This window comes from Bubalus kerabau, chromosome 19 (genome assembly GCF_029407905.1).
Source record: "Bubalus kerabau isolate K-KA32 ecotype Philippines breed swamp buffalo chromosome 19, PCC_UOA_SB_1v2, whole genome shotgun sequence".
Classification (NCBI taxonomy): domain Eukaryota; kingdom Metazoa; phylum Chordata; class Mammalia; order Artiodactyla; family Bovidae; genus Bubalus; species Bubalus kerabau.
Window position 1 is genome coordinate 7277055 of NC_073642.1, and position 19496 is coordinate 7296550.

A 19496-nucleotide genomic window follows, 5' to 3' on the forward strand; every position below is an offset into this window, starting at 1 on the left:
AGGCCTTACTAAGTGATCAGTGCAAAGAAATAGAGGAAAACAATAGAATGGAAAAGATTGTGATTCATGGGGTCGCAAAGAGTCGGACACGACTGAGCGACTGAACTGAACTGATCTGAACTGAGAGATCCCTTCAAGAAAATCAGAGATACCAAGGGAACATTTCATGCAAAAAAGAGCACAATAAAGGTCAGAAAAAATAGGGACCTAACAGAAGCATAAGGTTTTAAGAAGAGGTGGCAAGAAGACACAGAAAAAGTATACAAAAAAGATCTTAATGACTCAGATAACCATGATGGTGTGGTCACTCACCTAGAGCTAGACATCCTGGAGTGCAAAGTCAAGTGGGCCTTAGGAAGCATCACTACAAACAAATCAAGCCTTGGTATATTTTAAAAATTGAAATCATTTCAAGCATCTTCTCTGATCACAACATTGTTAGACTAGATACCAATTGCAGGAAAAAAAAAAAACTATATAAAAACAAACACATATGTGTGGGGCTTCCCAAGTGGTGCTAGTGGTAAAGAATTCTCCTGCCAGTGCAGGAAATGCAAAAGATTCAGGTTCAGTCCCTCTGTCGGGAAGATCCCCTGGAGGATGAAATGGCAACTCACTCCAGTACTCTTGCCTGGGTAATCCCGTGGACATTGGAGCCTGGTGGGCTACAGTCTGTGGGGTCACAGAGTCAGACACAACTGAGTGACTGAGCATGCATGGAGGCTAAAAAACACTTCTGAATAACCTACATATCACTGAAGAAATCAAAAGGAAAATCAAAATTTGCCTAGAAACAAATGACAATGAAAACATGATAACTCAAAACATATGGGATACAGTAAAAGCAATGCTAAAAGGAAATTTATAGCAATATAAGCCTACCTCAAGAAACAAAAGAGACACCAAATAAAAAAATCTAACCTTATATCAAAAGCAACTAGAAAAAGAATTAAAAAAAAAAACCAAAATTAGTAAAAGGAAAGAAATCATAAATATCAGAGTATAAATAAATGAAAAAGAAATGGAGATAATAGCAGAGATTAATAGAATTGTTTCTTTGAGAAAATAAATTTTACAAACTATTAGATAGACTCATCAAGAAAAAAAGGAAGAAAACTCAAATCAATAAAACTAGAAATGAGAAAGTAGAAGTTACAACAGACAACACAGAAATACAAAGGATCATAGGAGATTACTGTGAACAACCATATGCCAATAAAATGGACAGCCTAGAAGTAATGCACATATTCTTACAAAATTTAACTTTCCAAAAGTGAACCAGGAAGAGAGAAAATATGAACAGAGCAATCATAAACGTGGAAATCTCCCAACAAACAAAAGCCCAAGGGCAGATGACTTCACAGATGAATTATACCAGAAATTTAGAGAAAAGCTAACAACTATCCTGCTCAAATTCTTCCAGAAAATTGCAGAGGAAGGAAAACTGCCAGCTCTTTCTATGAGGCCACCATCACCCTGATACCAAAACCAGATAACAATGCAACACAAAAAAAAGATTACAGGCCAGTGTCACTGATGAACATAGATTTAAAAATCCCAAACAAAATTTAGCAAACAAAATCCAACAACACATTAGAAAGATCATGAATCAAGTGGGCTTTATACCAGGGATGCAAGGAATCTTCGATTTGTACAAATCAGTCAGTATGATACACCATATTAACAAATTGAAATATAGAAACCATGTGATCATCTCAATAGATGCAGAGAAAACTTTTGACAAAATCCAATACCCATTTATGATAAAAACTCTCTAGAAAGTAGGAATAGAGGGAACATACCTCAGCATAAAAAAGGCCATATATGACAAACCCACAGCAAACATTATTCTCAATGGTGAAAAAATTGAAAACATTTCCTCTAAAATTAGGAATAAGACAAGCATGCCCACTCTCGCCACTATTTTTTAACATAGTTTTGGAAGTCCTAGCCAAAGGAATCAGAGAAGAAAAAGAAATAAAAGAAATCCACATTCAAAAAGAAGAAGTAAAGCTCTTAGTGTTTGCAGGTGACATGATTCTTTAAATAGAAAACCCTAAAGCTGCCAGCAGAAAATTACTATGCTAATCAATAAATAAAGCAATGTCACAGGATATAAAATTAACACACACAAATCCTTTGCATTCCTATACACTGCTAACTCACTTCAGTCGTGTCCGACTCTGTGCAACCCCATAGACGGCAGCCCACCAGGCTCCCCTGTCCCTGGGATTCTCCAGGCAAGAACACTGGAGTGGGTTGCCATTTCCTTCTCCAATGCATGAAAGTGAAAAGTGAAAGTGAAGTCGCCCACTCATGTCCGACTCCCAGCGACCCCATGGACTGCAGCCCACCAGGCTCCTCCATCCATGGCATTTTCCAGGCAAGAGTATTGGAGTGGGGTGCCATTGCCTTCTCCAACAACAATGAAAAATCAGAGAGATTAAGGGAAAGATCCCATTACCTATTGCAACAAAAAGAATAAAATATTTAGGAATAAGCTTACCTAAAGAGACAAAAGCCCTGCATTCAGAAAACTATAAGACACTGATGAAAGAGATTAAACTGGACACAAACAGATGGAGAGATATACCGTTTTCTCAGATAGGAAGAATCAATATTGTGAAAATGGATATACTTACCCAAAGCAATCTATAGATGCAGTGCAATCCCTATCAAACTACCAATGGCATTTTTCACAGAACTAAAACAAATAATTTTACAGTTTGTATGGAAACAAAAGATCCTGAATAGCCAAAACAATCTTGAGAAAGAAGAATGGAGCTGGATGAATCAACCTTCCTGACTTCAGACTTTACTACAAAGCTATAGTCATCAAGATAGTATGGTACTGGCACAGAAATAGGAATGTAGATCAGTGGAACAAAATAGAAAGCCTGGAGATAAATCCATGCACCTAAAGGGGACCTTATCTTTGACAAAGGAGGCAAAAATATATAATGGAGAAAAGACAGTCTCTTCAATAAGTGGTGCAGCAAAAACTGGTCAGCTTTGTGTAAAAGAATGAAATTGGAACACTTCCTAACACCATACACAGACAAACTCAAAATGGATTAAGACCTAACTAAGTGTAAAACCAAACCTATAAAACTCTTAGAGGAAAACATAGGCAGAGCGCTCTTTGACATAAGCCAAAACAAGATCCTCTATGACCCACTTCCTGGAATAATGGAAATAAAAACAAAAATAAACAAATGTGACCTAATTGAACTTAAATGCTTTTGCACAACGAAGGAAACCATAAGCAAGGTGAAAAGACAACCCTCAGAATGGGCAAAAATAATAGTAAATGAAACAACTGACAAAAAACTCATCTCCAAAATATACAAAGCAGCTCATGAAGCTCAATACCAGAAAGACAAACAACCCAATAAAAAAGTGAGCAGGAGACTTACACAGACATTTCTCCAAAGAAAACATACAGATGACTAATAAGCACATGAAAAGATACTCAACATCACTCATTATTAGAGAAATGCAAATCAAAACTACAGTGAGGTATCATCTCACACTGGTTGGAATGGCCACCATCAAAAAGTCCACAAACAAATTCTGGAGAGGGTGTGGAGAAAAGGGAACTGTTTTGAACTGTTTGTGGGAATGCAAATTGGTACAGCCGCTATGGAGAACAGAGTGGAGGTTCCTTTAAAAACTAGGAATAAAATTACTGTATGACCAAACAATGCCACTACTGGGCATGTACCTCAGTGTTCATTGCGGCAGTATTTACAACAGCTAGGATGTGGAGGCAACCTAGATGTCCATCAGGAGATGAATGGATAAAGAAGTTGTGGTACATACACACAATGGAATATTACTTAAGTATAAAAAGGAATGCATTTGAGTCAGTTCTAAGGAGGTAGATGAACCTAGAGCCTTCACTTATACAAACTGAAGTTAGAGAAAGACAAATACATATTAATGCATATATATGGAATCTAGACAGATGGTGCTGATGAACCTATCTACAGGCCACAAGGGAGATGCAGACATAGAGAAAAGACTTTGGGACACCTTGAGGGAAAGAGAAGGTGGGATGATTTGAGAGAGTAGCATTGAAACATACCTTACCATTTGTAAAGGAGAGAGCTCTTGGTAATTTGCTGTATGACACAGGGAACCCGAGGGCTTCCCTGTAGCTCATATGGTAAAGAATCTGCCTGTGGTGCAGGAGACCTGGGTTCGATCCCCAGGTCGGGAAGATCTGCTGGAGAAGGGAATGGCGATCCACTCCAGTATTCTTGCCTGGAGAATCCCATGGACAGAGGAGCCTGGCGAGCTACATACAGCCCCCCGAGTCCATGGGGTTGCAAAGAGTCGGACACAACTGAGCAACTAACACACAGGGAACCCAAAGCCAGTGTTCTGTGAACCTAGAAGGGGGGATTGAGAGGGAGGTTTAAGAAGGAGGGAATATATGTATACCTATGGCTGATTCATGTTGATAAATGGCAGAAACCACCATAATATTGTAATTATCCTTCAATTCAAAATAAAGAAAAATGGCTGAAACTTTTTCCATATTTGATGAAAACACAAGCACACAGATCCAAGAATTTCAGTGAATCCCAAGAATCATGAAGAAATCTAGACCAAAGCTCATCATAATCAAATTGCTTAAAAGTGGTGATGAAGAGAAGATCTTCAAAGAGCATATTTCTCATTAGAAACAATGCAAGTGGTAAAAGACCATGGAGCAGCATCTTTAAAGCACTGAAAGAAAAAAAAGCCTGCCACCTTAGAATTCTACACCCTTTTAATAGGAAAAAAAAAAATACTACCTACTAGATGCTGTGAAAAAGAAAACACTCATTGCCAGGAGTTTTAGGGGAATGAATATTGTGAAGACATTACAACTCCAAAAATGTGGAGGGATCTCTTGAAAACTCCACTCATGCATGCCAGTTGGGAACACTCCCTGAAGTCCTGGCTCCCCCAAGGCCATGTCCATGAGGAGGACTTCCTTGGCAAGGAATGTAGCTTGCATTCCTACACGAGCCTTCAGGGGGTAGCTTGGAAAAGCACAGAAATTTTAATGAGGCAAATGGGCTGTGTGTGAATGCATATGTGTGAATCTTTTGTCTTAAAATTTTCTAGAACTTTAAGCCTATTACAGAAAAGAAAATAATAATGAAGGGTAACAGCACGGATGCTGCCAGGGGAATCCAACGACGAAACCCATCAATGTTTCAGGAGTTGAACATTTTCTTTTTCTGGAAAGCAGACCATAAAAATAAGGAGAAAAGAAACTGGATAGATTATATTTTGAGAAGAACACTAACCACCGTGACTACTGGTGGGCAGTTCTTACTTTGCTGCTGCCTCTTATAAGGAACAAAATCTTGTCCTTGGCGGAAGGTAGAGGCCATGGGCTCAGGGGATCGTGCTCTCAAGAACGCTCCTTCATTATAGTGTGCAAGGAGGGGTTCTGAGCTAGGGTCTGCAGATGGATTTCAGAGGATTTGTAAACAGGGATAGGGAAAAGATCACATCTTTTTTTCTCCAGTCTGTAACCAAAATGAGTATTTCCTTTGATTATGAGAGTCAGTGATAAGCCACAGGAGTCTCAGCAGTACCTGTGACGTCATGTGATCAGGAATCACAGATACTTCTTTTATTGCATGACTGTTCTAGCAGCTATTTGGAAATATCATTTATTCTCATGACTGCTTCAAAATTTTAATGGTTACTAGATCTAGGGCCAGATCTTCTTATGTAATGTGTTGACAAGGAAACACATGTTTCACTTACTATATCACAAATTTGTATTTTGAATTACATTTGAACTTAATTGTTTGATTGCTAACTTGATGTATTTTATAATCATACACTGACAAGTATTATTCCAAGAAGGGTTCACAGGCTCCGCCCTGTGCCTCAGAGCACAAGGCCAATTGCTTAGTGCTAGGCAGTGACCCGTCAGAATTTACCCACTGAGGGATGAACTGCCTTTCTTTGACTGTTCCTCTTCTTTAGGTGGAATTTCCAATACAGAATATCCTTCTGATTGGACTTCCATGGTATGTTCTTCTTTTGGCATTCATAATTCGTAGCCACGTGAAGACCAATCAGGATTAAGAGCCACTTCCTTCCCCAAGGGTGTAGGGTAACTTTGGAAAAACATTGCTACAGTTGCTTTGGGAGCAGCCTGGCTTCAAATATTTCTGCTTTCTTAAACGTTTGCATCGGGGAATGAAGAAAAATTAAAATACAGTCCATTTTCAGTTCTAGGGCCCTGGAGATCCCCACACCATCACCATTGCCTCCTTCATGTCTGTCTGCAGAATACGGGTATTGTAAGGCTCAAAGCTGTCTGTGGAAATATGAACTACCAAAAGAAAAAAAATTGGCATCAATAGCTGGCATTTGTTGCAGAAGTTATTGGCAAATATAGCTGTCTCCTCTTTTAGCCAATGGTAATGTGATGTTTTTAATTCAATAAAGCATTTCAAGAAAGTCCAAACATAAAAGTTATAAACATTGGATGGTAAATATTTATTAGAAAGGGGAAATGAACTTTATGCAATTAGCCCAATCCATCTTTTTTTATGATTACAAGTTCCTCCTGTCTCTGTCAGCAAAGTTACTTGCAAAGTCATTATTTAGCACGACCTTAAAGCTATTTAAGCTCAGATATTCTGCCAGGTGAAACAAGGGTGAGAAGGCCAGAATAGGATTGTCAGCTGAAAGGAAGAGTGGGGAGTTAGGGCATCGTTCTGCCAATGATCATGGCCTCACAAAGCCCTCACCCCATTTCAACATAAAAGAGGAATTTACCTGTCCCCGCCCCTCATCTGGTTCCTAGAGATTCTCAGTTGAAAGGTGCATCCTTCCACCTTTTCTGTATCTCAGCAACACATTCCACTACCACTGCTCTAAGTCCATGCCTGACTGCCCCACAGGGAAGTGATGCACAGCGGCCTCACTGGTGGACTTGAGCAGGGGTGTGCCAGCGTGTGATGGTGTGCACAATGGACTGAGATGTGCATATTCTGCTATTAAAAAAAAAATTGAGCATGGAAGTTGTACGCCAGTTGTTGCAAGGAAGCAACAGTGTCTAGAATGGTGTCATTAGAGAGTCATGCATTCTTTTCTACCTCATGTTTGCTCCTTTGCTCTTTTCCATTTAATTCTCTTGGCCCTCATTCAGCACAGGGTGGAGCTGCTGTCCATATCACACAGTGGTTAAGAAGATGAGTTTTGCAGTCATGCTTATGGTCTCTATGCCTCAGTTTTCTAATCTGCAAAATGAGAAAAATAGTTCTACTTACACAGCATAAGGTTGTTATGAGGGTTAAGGAACAAATTAACTAGAGCCCATAGCACATAGTAGCTGCTCAGTAAGCATTAGCTATATTGTTTTTTCCATCAACTCATTCCCTAGAGTCAGTGGTAGAGGAGATGTTGTTTAGCTGACAGTCTCACTGGCTGGTCCTCTTCTGCATCTGCCCTCACCACCCCTCCTTTCATCCTGGGAGCCTGTGACCTCTAGGAGCTGCTCTCCAGGGTCCAGCATCTTTCTCTCTCAGTGTGCTTCCAGCACCCAGACTGGGAAGCCTCCTTCTGTCCTTCCCCGAGTCCCAGGGAGATTCTCATGGTCGTCTTGATGGATGGAGATCCCTGTGGTGGCCAGAGAGCTCAGGGTGTCGGGATTCCACCTTGGAACCAGCAATATTCTTTTCTCTGATGCTGGTTGTTTCTGCTGGTGGGTCATTGGCATCTCCTGCAGGGAAGAGCGGCAGTGTATGTGCCCCACTCCGGATCTTCTCTGTTAGGATTGCTGGGGGATGGCCTTCAGCTGTTTCTTTTTATTCAGCTTCCCCAGGGAGTCTTATGCTCAGCCTGATCTGGGAACTGCTGATCTGAGTGAAACCTGCCCCTTTCATGCCAGCGTACCTGGCCGGGGTTGAGGGTTCAGGTGAAGGCTGGCAGAACAGGAGCCTTGCCCTGCCACTCTCAGACAGACAGGGCCCCGTGGTAGGACGCTGGGCTGGGCGCCAGGTTGAAAGCCGTCTTGCCTGCCTCAGTCTCAGCTTCCTGCCCAGCGTCTGCTGCCTCTCTCAAAACTGTTGAACTTTGGCAGCAGATGGCCCCCATTTTCCAGAAGTGTTTGAATGCAAGCAGTGGACTGCCTCCTCAAAGTGCTCTCCAGACTTAGCAAGTTGTGTGTTATCCTTCACTTCTTGCCCGCCCTCCTTGCCAGCTCAGTGCCCAGTGCCCCGGCCCTGGCCTCACCCGCTGGCCCCCACCCTAGGTGTCCCCAGCCAGGTGACAGCCTCTGCAACTTTGGGAACACGGAGGAGGTGACCAGCCTTCCAGAAGTGGGGCTGGCACACCGGCCTGGGGGAAGGCTTCAGACCGTAAGTAGTATGTGTGGAAATTTTGGATGAGTAATTTTTTTCATCCAGCTCTTAGTATTTCATTTTATCTCCCTTTTGGCTTGTGTTAGCAGCAACACATTTCTGAGGATTTTTACATAACCTTCCCATTCAGTATTGTTTTGAGCCAGAGCTGCTCTCCAAACAGTGCATGAAGAGGGTCAGAATAGCCTACGAGGGACACCACTGGGTGCAGAAAAGGACAAAGCCTTGAAGGCACGAGCAGGAGTGTCCTTCTCCTGGAACATTCAGGTCTTCCGCATGTTTCCATGGTATTCCAAGGAAGCTGTGCCCAGGCTTATTTGTCATGTAGCACCTTGAGGAATTTGCAGCAAAATGTTCTCAGTAGACTTTCACCAAACCTTAAATGTGGCCGGTGAGCTAACAGATGCTAGACCCTGGGAAGTGGGGGGAGGAAACTGAGGACCCATGGGCAGTATAACCAACGGATGAGAGTGTGTTCTGGGGTCAGGACAGATCCTGGCCCTGCAGTTTAGGCAGGTCACTTCATTCTATTTCCTCTTCACAAAAGGTGAGTGGTAATAGTTTGTCTCATGGCATTGTGTGAGTAGTACTGAGGAATCCTGGTAGAGCTCTTAGCCTGATGCCTGGGCTGGGTAAATTCTTAGAACGTGTCACCTTTCTCTCTGCTCAAGCCTTGCATTGCTTGACATGCGAATTTCTTTGTTCATTCATTCGTTCACTCACTCAGCTCATGGTCTTTGCGTCTGTACCCTGTGCTGCCAGTTGTGTGCTAATGAGACGAGGAGGCAGACACAGCTGCTGCTCCCCAGGAGCTCAGGATGGAGAGGCGGAGGGTGGGGGGTGAGACCCCTGGGCCTGTCATCCTCAGGACCAGTTAGGTGGGAGCTCTCTTAGAAGCCCGATGGGTTCTTCCTGGGGGGAATGGACAAGAGGAGGAAAGACTTCACAAGGGTGGGGAAGAATATGGCAAGTGATGTCCTGGCTGTCCGTTAAGATAATTTAGCTCTGGTCCCTTCCCTGGCCTGAGCTCTCTGAGGACCACCGGATCCCCACACCTTCTCCCAGGCTGTCTGAGCTTTGTCAGTCTGAATATTCAAGAAATGAGCTTGTTGCAAGTTGAAAGGCATTTCTCTCATAATAAAGTCAAGCATCTTTTCATATATTAAAAAGTCAGGTGTGTTTTCTTTTCTGTGAACTGTTTTCTGAAATCTTTTTTTATATTGGATTGTTATTTTTTAAAGTAATTTGTTGGAAGTTTTAATTATTAAGGAAATTGGTGCTTTAGCTGAAATATGAGTTGCAAATGGTTTTTCTTTTTTTCAGTTTGTGTTTTACTTTATCTTATTTTATGTCAGGCAGAAGGGGTGTGTGTGTGTGTGTGTGTGTGTGTGTGTGTGTGTGTGTAAAGTGAAATATATAAATCTCTTTTTAAGGCTTCTGGGTTTTAAGCCATGTTTAGAAAGGTCTTTCCCACTCCTAAACTATAAATAAATTTAATTTTAATGACTTCTAGTATTTTTATTATTTAATTTTTATATTTAAATCCTAATCCAGTGATCATTTATTTTAGTGTAAGGTGTGAGGTAGGGGGTCTAACCTCACTTTGCTTCCAGATAGCTACTCAGGTGCTCCATACCATTTATTGAATAATTCATTTCTCCCCATAAATTTGAAATACTATCTTTATAATATACATTTCTGCGTATCTTATTTTAAAAATACTTCTGGATTTTCCAGTCTCTTCTACTAATGTAATCATATGCTTCTTAATATTTACATAACTGTGACTTTATAAAATATTTTAATACACAAAACATATGCTGTTTCAAAATTTTACTGGCTGTTATTTCTTGTTTGTTTTTCCATATGGTCTTTAGAATCTGCTTTTATAGCTCTAAATTACATTGGTATTTTAAATTGTTACATTATTTTGTAGATTAACTTAGGGAAAATATATAATTTTGTATATACTGTTCCTTTACATCCATTCAAGATGTAAAGGAAGCCACCCCTCCTCACGGGAATTTTAAAGTTTTTTTTTTTTTAATGTAGATCTTACAAGTTTCTTAGTATATTTGACTTTCAAAAGTTCTTTCTAGTTTTTTTCCCCAAATTTGCCTGATCATATTCAATAGTATCTTGCTGCTAGCTTGTTTATGTGATCTCATCTTCTATTTTTTAAGATATTTTATAGAGAGTTCATGTATGTTCTCTATACAAAGAATTGACTCATTGGAAAAGATCCTGATGCTGGGAAAGATTGAAGGTGGGAGGAGAAGGGGACAACAGAGAATGAGATGATTGGATGGCATCACCGACTCCATGGACATGAGTTTGAGCAAGCTCCAGGAGCTGGTGATGGACAGGGAAGCCTGGCATGCTACAGTCCATGGGGTCACAGAGAGTCGGACACGACTGAGCGACTGAACTGAACTGATTGTATATTCAGTATCTGATAATTCTATTATATAAACACTTTGAGAATTTAAATCTTTTGCTTATTGTTTCTGCCAACTGTCACTCATATTTCTATCCTTGACTGTGAGTTTACCTTTATTGAAGGTAACCAGGAAATTCTGAGAGCCCAAGTGATAGTTGATTCCTTCAGGGAGAATTTATATTTATCTCAACCAAGGCCAGGAGAGGCCACCAATCCTTTTGGACTGGTTAATAGTCTTCCAGATTCCCTGGTGTAATCTGGGTATCTCAGATAGATCTTGTGACCTTTCCACCAGTCCAGAACTTATTCTCCCAAGTGTGAAGATCAGACCTGGGCCTCAGGGAAGCACACCCCTTGTATGTGCTTACCACGGATTGGAATATGTTTGTAACTATGTATAACCACGGATTGGAGTATGTTTGTATGTATAAATACAGTCGTGTGTGTATTCTGTGTTTGCTTCCTTGAATAGTTCTTTTTACTTCTGATGAGCTCAGTGGTAAGAATTATGTTTTACTACAATGCCTATATTTGTATAGTGGAGGAACAGCCCTGCCTCCCACAGGGTATCTATTCTGACATTTGCTGGAAGCAAAAGTGCCTCAGGCACACTTCTCTTTAGAGTTTCTACTGTTTCCTCGCTCCATGAACATGGTGAAATCAATGCCTTTCCACTTCCTTTCCATTCCTTCCACCACTCAATTTTATTATTTTTATTAGTGCCTAACATTTTACCTTTAAAATTCTTATAATTTCACTTATAAGTCTTGTAAGTCACACAGTCATGTCCAACTCTTTGTAATCCTACGGACTATAGCCTGCCCAGCTCCTCTGTCCATGGAATTCTCCAGGCAAGAGTACCGGAGTGGGTTGCCATTTCCTTCTCCAGGAGATCTTCCCGACCTGGGGATTAAACCCAGGTCTCCTGCCTTGCAGGCAGATTTTTTACCAACTGAGCCACTAGGGAAGCCCTTAAAATTCTTATATCTCAGTTATTATGTTTATCTGTTATGTTTTGCTCCTTCCCCAGCTAGAAAAGTTGACAAAATTGGGAGATATGGACAATCTCCTATTGCCCCCACCCCTCTATACCTCCTTTTCCAGCCTGTTTTTATCCATTTTTTTCTGCCTCACCTGGGTTTGTATCTTCATTCTGTTCTCCAGCTTCAGTCCTCCATTGGTTTCCTTCAATGCTTTTATCAATGTTTACTTCCAATCCTTTTATCATGAATTTTCCATTAATGTCTTTGTTGAGTGAAGTTCATCCTCTAGTATTTCTTCCAGTAGAGGACTTAACTCTTTATATGTTCAAAAATGTTTTCCTGTTACCTAAATACTTGAGCAGAGGTTTAGTTATTAGACACTTCTTGGGTTGAATTTGTTTCTTTGTGTTTCTCTAAGCATTGCTTTACTGCCTCCCGGCAGTGAATGCTGCTATAGAGGGATTTAGCCTAATTTCTTTCTCCATTATCTGTGAACTGCTCTGTCTTTGGGAGGGTGGGAAGAGTCTCTGCCGGCCTAAAATGTATTTTTGCTTTATCTCTGAGATCGACTTTATTAGGACTTGCCTCTGTATTCATCATTCTTAGCCTTTTTTCCTGAAACAGAGCTTTGTCTTTCAATCTTATACTGAGATCTTCTTTCATTTAAAGGATAGATCTTGAATTTATATTCAAATACCTTTCCTGTTGTATTACTTTAGTTCTACTCTTTAGCAGTCCCATGCTCCTGATCCAGCTTGGGGTCCTTGACCTCAATAATCATCTGCCTCTTCATTGGAAAAGTGGAAAAAAGAAAGCCCCTCCTCCCTGCCTCCCACTTATGCTTATGTCCGCTCTCCTTTATGTGTCGTCCGTATCTGTTGTTTCCTCTTCCTTGTTTTAAATTATTTGTTCATTTCTGTTTCATTATATTCACTTTTTCTCAATCATTAACTCTGTGTTCCTCCCTGTGTGTTCAGTGGTATGTCTCTTCTTCATGCTGCTTTCAATGTGGTCATCGTTGGTCATCTGACTTTATTTTCTCTTACATTTCTTGATCAAGTTCTAATAGCTCATGTTTTATCTCCTTTGACAAGACCATCTTTTTCCTAAGTTCTTGTGTATTGGCTTTTTGCAAATGCAAAAAAAAAAAAAAAAAGACACAACTACTGTGTTTTTAAAACTTTAATAGGACTACGCTTGGACATTAATTTTAGCCATTCCATGATCATGTTGGCTGATGAGTATTCTTCATCTGCTTTCTCCCTCCTGTTTTTTCCTCTCTTTTTTATTTGTAGTATCTTAGTTATATCCTGTACTGCTTCTTACCTACTATTGTTCACCTCTGAGTTATTCCTGGACCAGCTATTTATAGGATGTTCATGTCAGGAAGAAGCAGGGCTGCTTTCATCCTAGCAGGAACTCTCCTTATGAGAAGAGAGAGAGAGTAAGAGAGTGTGTGTGTGTGTGTGTGTGTGTCCCAACGTACAAGGACTGCTCAACATTTAGAGTCTCTTTCCAGCTTTGAGATATGACTTCCAGCACATATGGTTTATTTGTATTTCCTTGTGAAGCTCTGATTTACCTACTTCTCCCTGTGATAAGTCCAGATAACCTTCCATCACCAGTCTAAGTATTTATTTATTTATGTAATAGTCTTATTGAATTATAATATGCATACAGAAAAGTACACAAATCCCTAAGTTTAGAGCTTGATTAGTTTTTATCAAGTGAATGCACCTGTGTAGGCACCAGACAAGTCAAGAATGAGAATATAAATCTTGATAAGTGAATTCCTAGTCCTGTGCTTCTGACCCAGCTCAGGGCCCTTAAAGTCTGCAAATGTCTACCTCTTCATTGAAAAAGTGGGAAATATACAAATAGCTCACACAGCTCAATATTAAAACAAACAAACAATCCAAGCAAAAAAAGGGCAGAAGATCTAAATAGACATTTCGCCAAAAAAGACATACAGATGGCTGAAAGGCACATGAAAAGATGCTCAACGTCACTAATTATTGGGCTTCCCTGGTGACTCAGATGGTAAAGAATCTGCCTGCAGTGCAGGAGATCTGGGTTCTATTCCTGGGTCAGGAAGATCCCCTGAAGAAGAGAATGCTGATCCACTCCAGTATTCTTGCCTGGAGAATTCCATGAACAGAGGAGCCTGGTAGGGTACAGTCCATGGGGTCACAAAGAGTTGGACACAAGTGAGTTACTAACATATTATGTATCACTAATTATTAGAGAAATGCAAATCAAAACTACAATGAAGTATCATCTCACACTGATCAGAAAATCATCATCAAAAAATCTACAAGCAATAAATACTGGAGATTGTAGAGAAAAGGGAACCTTCTTACATTGTTGGTGGGAATGTAAACTGGTATAACCATAATGGAGAACAATCGGGAGGTTCCTTAAAAAACTGAATATAGAATGACCATATGATCCAGCAGTCCCACTCCTGAGCATATATCTAGGGAAAACCATAATTTGAAAAGATACATGCACCCCAGTGTTTATTGCAGCACTATTTACAGTAACCAGGACATGGAAGCAACCTAAATGTCCATCAGCAGAGGAATGGATGAAGAAGATGTGGAACTTATATACCATGGAATACTACTCAGTCATTTAAAAAACAAAAAACAAAATAATGCCATTTGCAGCAACATGGATGGACTTAGAGGTTGTCATACTGAGTGAAGTAGGTCAGAGAAAGACGAATATCGTGTGACATCACTTTATATGTGGAATCAAAAAAATGGTGCAAGTGAACTTATCTGTATAACAGAAATAGAGTCACAAGTGTAGAAAACAAACTTATGGTTACCAGGGGGCAAAAGTGGGGATGGCCAAGTTGGGAAAGACTTATACACACTCCTATATATAAAATAGATAACTAATAAAGACCTACTGTATAGCACAGGGAACTCTACTCAATACTCTGTAATGATCTATATGGGCTCAGTCGTGTTCAACTTTTTTGTGACCTCTTTGGACTGTAGCCCACCAGGATCCTCAGACTATGGGATTCTCCAAGCAAGAATACTGGAGTGGGTTGTCATTTCCTCCTCCAGGGGATATTCCCGACACAGGGATTGAATCCTTGGCTCCTGTGTCTCCTGCATTGCAGGCTGATTATTCCCCACTGAGCCACTGGGAAAGTCCAACCTATATGGGAAAAACATCTAAAAAAGAGTGTGTGTGTGTGTGTGTGTGTGTGTGTGTATATATATATGTATAACTGATTACTTTACTATACACCTGAAACTAACACAATAGTGAAAATCAACTGTATTCTGTCTGCATCTTGACTAGGCCTCCCAAAGTGAACCCTTAATGCTTACTACTAATTTTTGCAGGACTTATGAATAATAAACCCATCTACCAAAAAGAGAAAGAGAAGGGGAAAAGTGGGAAAAAGAATAGGGAAAGCTCTGTCATACTTGCCTCCCGGGGCTGTCGTGAGCCTCAGGATCGCAGATGTCAGAGCATTTTGTCATTTGTAAAGCATGCCTTCTGTCCATCTAGAAGGCATCACAGTGACAGTCATGGTGTGGTCCACCCCATTTGCCCAGCTGTGAAAAGGAATCACAGAGGGTGATTGCTTGGCTCGGGCACACAGAGCAATGCGGGTGGCCAAGTTGAAGGCAGAGGCTGCAGCTCTAAAGTCATTTTTTTCCTGCTCATCCTCCTTGTCTGTTTTTAACCTGACTCCCAACACTATAGTTTTCTCTTAACCATTTTGAACTTCATATTAATGAAATCTAATAGTGTCCCATTGTTCTAATAGACCGTTATTTATCTGTTCTACCTTGGCAGGTGTTTGGGTTGTTTCCATCTTGGGAACTAAGGCAGATACTGTGGCTGTGAACATTCTTGACAGTGTTTTTGGTGAACTTAAACACACATTTCTGTTTGATACATACCTCGGAGTAGAATTGCTGGGTGTTAGAATATTCTTCTCGTTACCTTTAGTAAATACTGCCAAAGAGTTTTCCAAAGTTACAGAACTAAGAATCTCATCATCAGTTTATGAGAGTTCTCATTGCATCACATCCTTGCTGACACCTGGTAGTCTCCAGCTCTTTCACTCTAGCCATTTTGGTGGATGTGAAGAGGTAGCTGGTTGGGTTTTTTTGCTTTGTTTTATTTTTGTTTTTTAGCTGATTGGTTTTAATTTGATTTTCTCTGATGATTAATGAAATCGAGCATCCTTTTGTGTTTTCTGTCCATCCTATATGTGTATAGATCCTTTTATGTAAAATGTGTACTCAAATCTTCTGCTCATTTTTCTGTTGGGCCTTTTTCTTGATTGATTGGTGGGAGTTTTTGGCTTTGGCTTTATGTATATTCTGGATACAAATCTTTGTTGGTTCTGTGCCTTACAAATCTTTCTCCCATTGCAAACATCTCTCACTTTCTTACAGTTGTTTTTGATAAAGACAAGTTCTTTATTTTAATATCTCCCCACCCCAGCTCATTTTAATACTTAATATAGTTTTTAAATTCATCAGTTTCTTTCCCTTACATTTTGTACTTTTTGTGTTCTATTTAAAAAACCTTTCCCTGACCTCGTTCTCCTTTTGCTTTGATGATTAAAAAAGTTAAGATTAAATTGTCTATAAATTGCATAATAAACAGTTTGCACCAATCTTCCTCTCTCTCCTAAGGGGCAGTTCAGTTCAGTTCAGTCGCTCAGTCATGTCCAGCTCTTTGCGACCCCATGAACCGCAGCACGCCAGGCCTCCCTGTCCATCACCAACTCCCAAAGTTCACTCAGACTCACATCCATCGAGTCAGTGATGCCATCCAGCCATCTCATCCTCTGTCGTCCCCTTCTCCTCCTGCCCCCAATCCCTCCCAGCATCAGAGTCTTTTCCAATGAGTCAATTTTTCACATGAGGTGGCCAAAGTACTGGACTTTCAGCTTTAGTATCATTCCTTCCAAAGAAATCCCAAGGCTGATCTCCTTCAGAATGGACTGGTTGGATCTCCTTGCAGTCCAAGGGACTCTCAAGAGTCTTCTCCAATACCACAGTTCAAAAGCATCAATTCTTCGGCATTCAGCTTTCTTCACAGTCCAACTCTCACATCCATACATGACCACTGGAAAAACCATAGCATTGACTAGACAGACCTTTGTTGGCAAAGTAATGTGTCTGCTTTTCAATATGCTATCTAAGTTGGTCATCTGTGCCAAAGCCTTTGACTGTGTGGATCACAATAAACTGTGGAAAATTCTGAAAGAGATGGGAATACCAGACTACCTGACCTGCCTCTTAAGAAACCTGTATGCATGTCAGGAAGCAACAGTTAGAACTGGACATGGAACAACAGACTGGTTCCAAATAGGAAAAGGAGTACGTCAAGGCTGTATATTGTCACCCTGCTTATTTAACTTATATGCAGAATACATCATAAGAAATGCTGGGCTGGAAGAAGCACAAGCTGGAATCAAGATTGCCGGGAGAAATATCAATAACCTCAGATATGCAGATGACACCACCCTTATGGCAGAAAGTGAAGAGGAACTCAAAAGCCTCTTGATGAAGGTGAAAGTGGAGAGTGAAAAAGTAGGCTTAAAGTTCAACATTCAGAAAACAAAGATCATGGCATCTGGTCCCATCACTTCATGGGAAATAGATGGGGAAACAGTGGAAACAGTGTCAGACTTTATTTTTCTGGGCTCCAAAATCACTGCAGATGGTGACTGCAGCCATGAAATTAAAAGATGCTTAGTCCTTGGAAGAAAGGGGCAGTTAGGTCTCCTAATCCCAAACACTCCTACCCCATAAATTCACCTCCTGGGCCCGCCTTGTCTCATGAACACATGTCCACACACTGACACCACCCTCTGGAAGAGCTCTCAGATCAAAGTGCACGAGCTCGCACTTTTAACGAGATGCTGTCAGTCTTTATGGGACCAGCCAGTGCTGGGCTCCAGCCGCTTATCCTGTTACCACTCCATTGAGGGGCAGACAGTGATGGGAATGTGGGGGCTTTTCCGAACCCAAATGTGCAAAATTCTGCTTATCAGTGTCGTTAAGGTCACAGAGCAGCTCCGACATAGTTGAAAAATGAGAAAGGGCCATGGGCTGCTCTGAGCTCATTGTCAAGCCCCGCGGCTCTGCCTTCCCTCCCTTTGTGCCTTTTTTTCTGTCCTTTCAACATCTAAACATTTTCTGACTTTGGACAGCACAGTTGCACTCTCCTCTGAGCAGATGTTCACGATTACTTGGAACAGCCGGCCTTTGTACTGAGCCCCCACACCCTGGCGAGCCCGCAAGGAGACCCTTAACCGTCACCCTGCCCGAGGTGTGCCTGAGGGTCCTGGGTCAGGTCCTGGAAGGGGACTTCTCCCACTCCCCGCAGACCTTGTTGCCCTGATTGGCTCTGACATCGTGGAAGTACTGTGTCTTTCAAGAGCCTTCAGTACATCTGTTCTCAATTTTCAGACCACAAGGCGAGGGTTTGGGTGCAAGGAGTTTATCTGGGAAGTGATCCCAGGATGCCCTTGAGGGGGCAGGGAAGTGAGGGGGGACTCAAGCAAGGTGCACTGATGTGTGAACAGTAGGCCACCCCTGGGACCCTCACAGCCTCTCATCCAGGGCACGGGTGTCCTCCATCCCTTGTGGTCGAAGTTGCTCCATGGCCAGAGGACAGCTCCTAACAACCGGGAAATCAGGGAGGCAGCAGGTCATGCAGACATTGTCCTGCAGGGGAGACCAAGGCAGACGGGGAGGACACTGGCCTACACCTGCTTCAGTTATTTTGATAAATTTCCTCCTTCTAGCACTTTCTTGTGTCTGAGTTTCCCATTAATACAAATGGGAGTCTGTGGTTTTAAATGCCTGTTCCTGTTTCAGCAGAATTATTTTCATTATATTTTCATGGATGGTAAGACATTTCTGTAGGTGCACACATGGCTCAGCTGACCCTGTGGAGGACTAAAGCTTGCCTCTTTAAGCCCAGGGCGGCCCTGAGCCTACACTGCCTGCTGGACTCTGTCTCCTGAGGTCACACAGCTGCTGCACCAGCCTCAGCTCCAGAGCCAGCCCGCCCTGAGGAGGCTTGGTTGCTGCAGTTATTTTCCCGTGTGCTCTGCGTGATGTGTGGGAGTCTGCCTTGTATTAATACCTTCCTACATTGAATGTGTCTACTTGTTAAGAGCTTCCAGACTCCAGCCTGTGCCAGACACCTCCTAGGCCCTCAACAGCTAGTTCAGGAACTGCTGAGCTCAACCCCCATGAGACCCACCCTCCTAGGAGTAAATTGCACAGAATTTTGTCGAGCTAAATGATCTAGTTGAAGTGAAGCATCTATTTTTTTGACATGCAGATTCATGACCCTTCCTCCTCCCCTCATGTTTCGGATCCCAAATCCAAACCCGTCAAGGGGCCCCGCCTCTGACTCTGCTGTGACCTGAGTGCAGAGTTCCCGGCAGTCACGTTCCTTCCCTTGTCAGCAGCATCTGATGTGCGCTGGACTGTGGTGCCTGGTGGAAGGAGATACGTCCTGCAAGACCAAACTGGACCCTCCCCTGGATGGCACAGAGTGTGGGGCAGACAAGGTAACCCCGCTTCCCACTGCCCCTAGCAGGCAGCTAGTCCCACGTCCCCTGCACATTGGCACCTCTTCTGAAAAGTGCACTCAGGAGCCCCTGACATGCCCTGGGCCACCGCA

General features: G+C 41.8%; 1 protein-coding gene across 1 annotated transcript in view; it reads left to right on the forward strand.

Moving 5' to 3' along the window:
- The window catches only part of ADAMTS17 (ADAM metallopeptidase with thrombospondin type 1 motif 17), a 394605-nt gene that overhangs the window by 223459 nt on the left and 151650 nt on the right, over positions 1-19496 (forward strand). The window contains exon 11 of the mRNA XM_055555537.1: positions 19282-19383. Within this exon, the coding sequence (XP_055411512.1) occupies positions 19282-19383 (102 nt within the window). The remainder of the gene's footprint in view (positions 1-19281; positions 19384-19496) is intronic.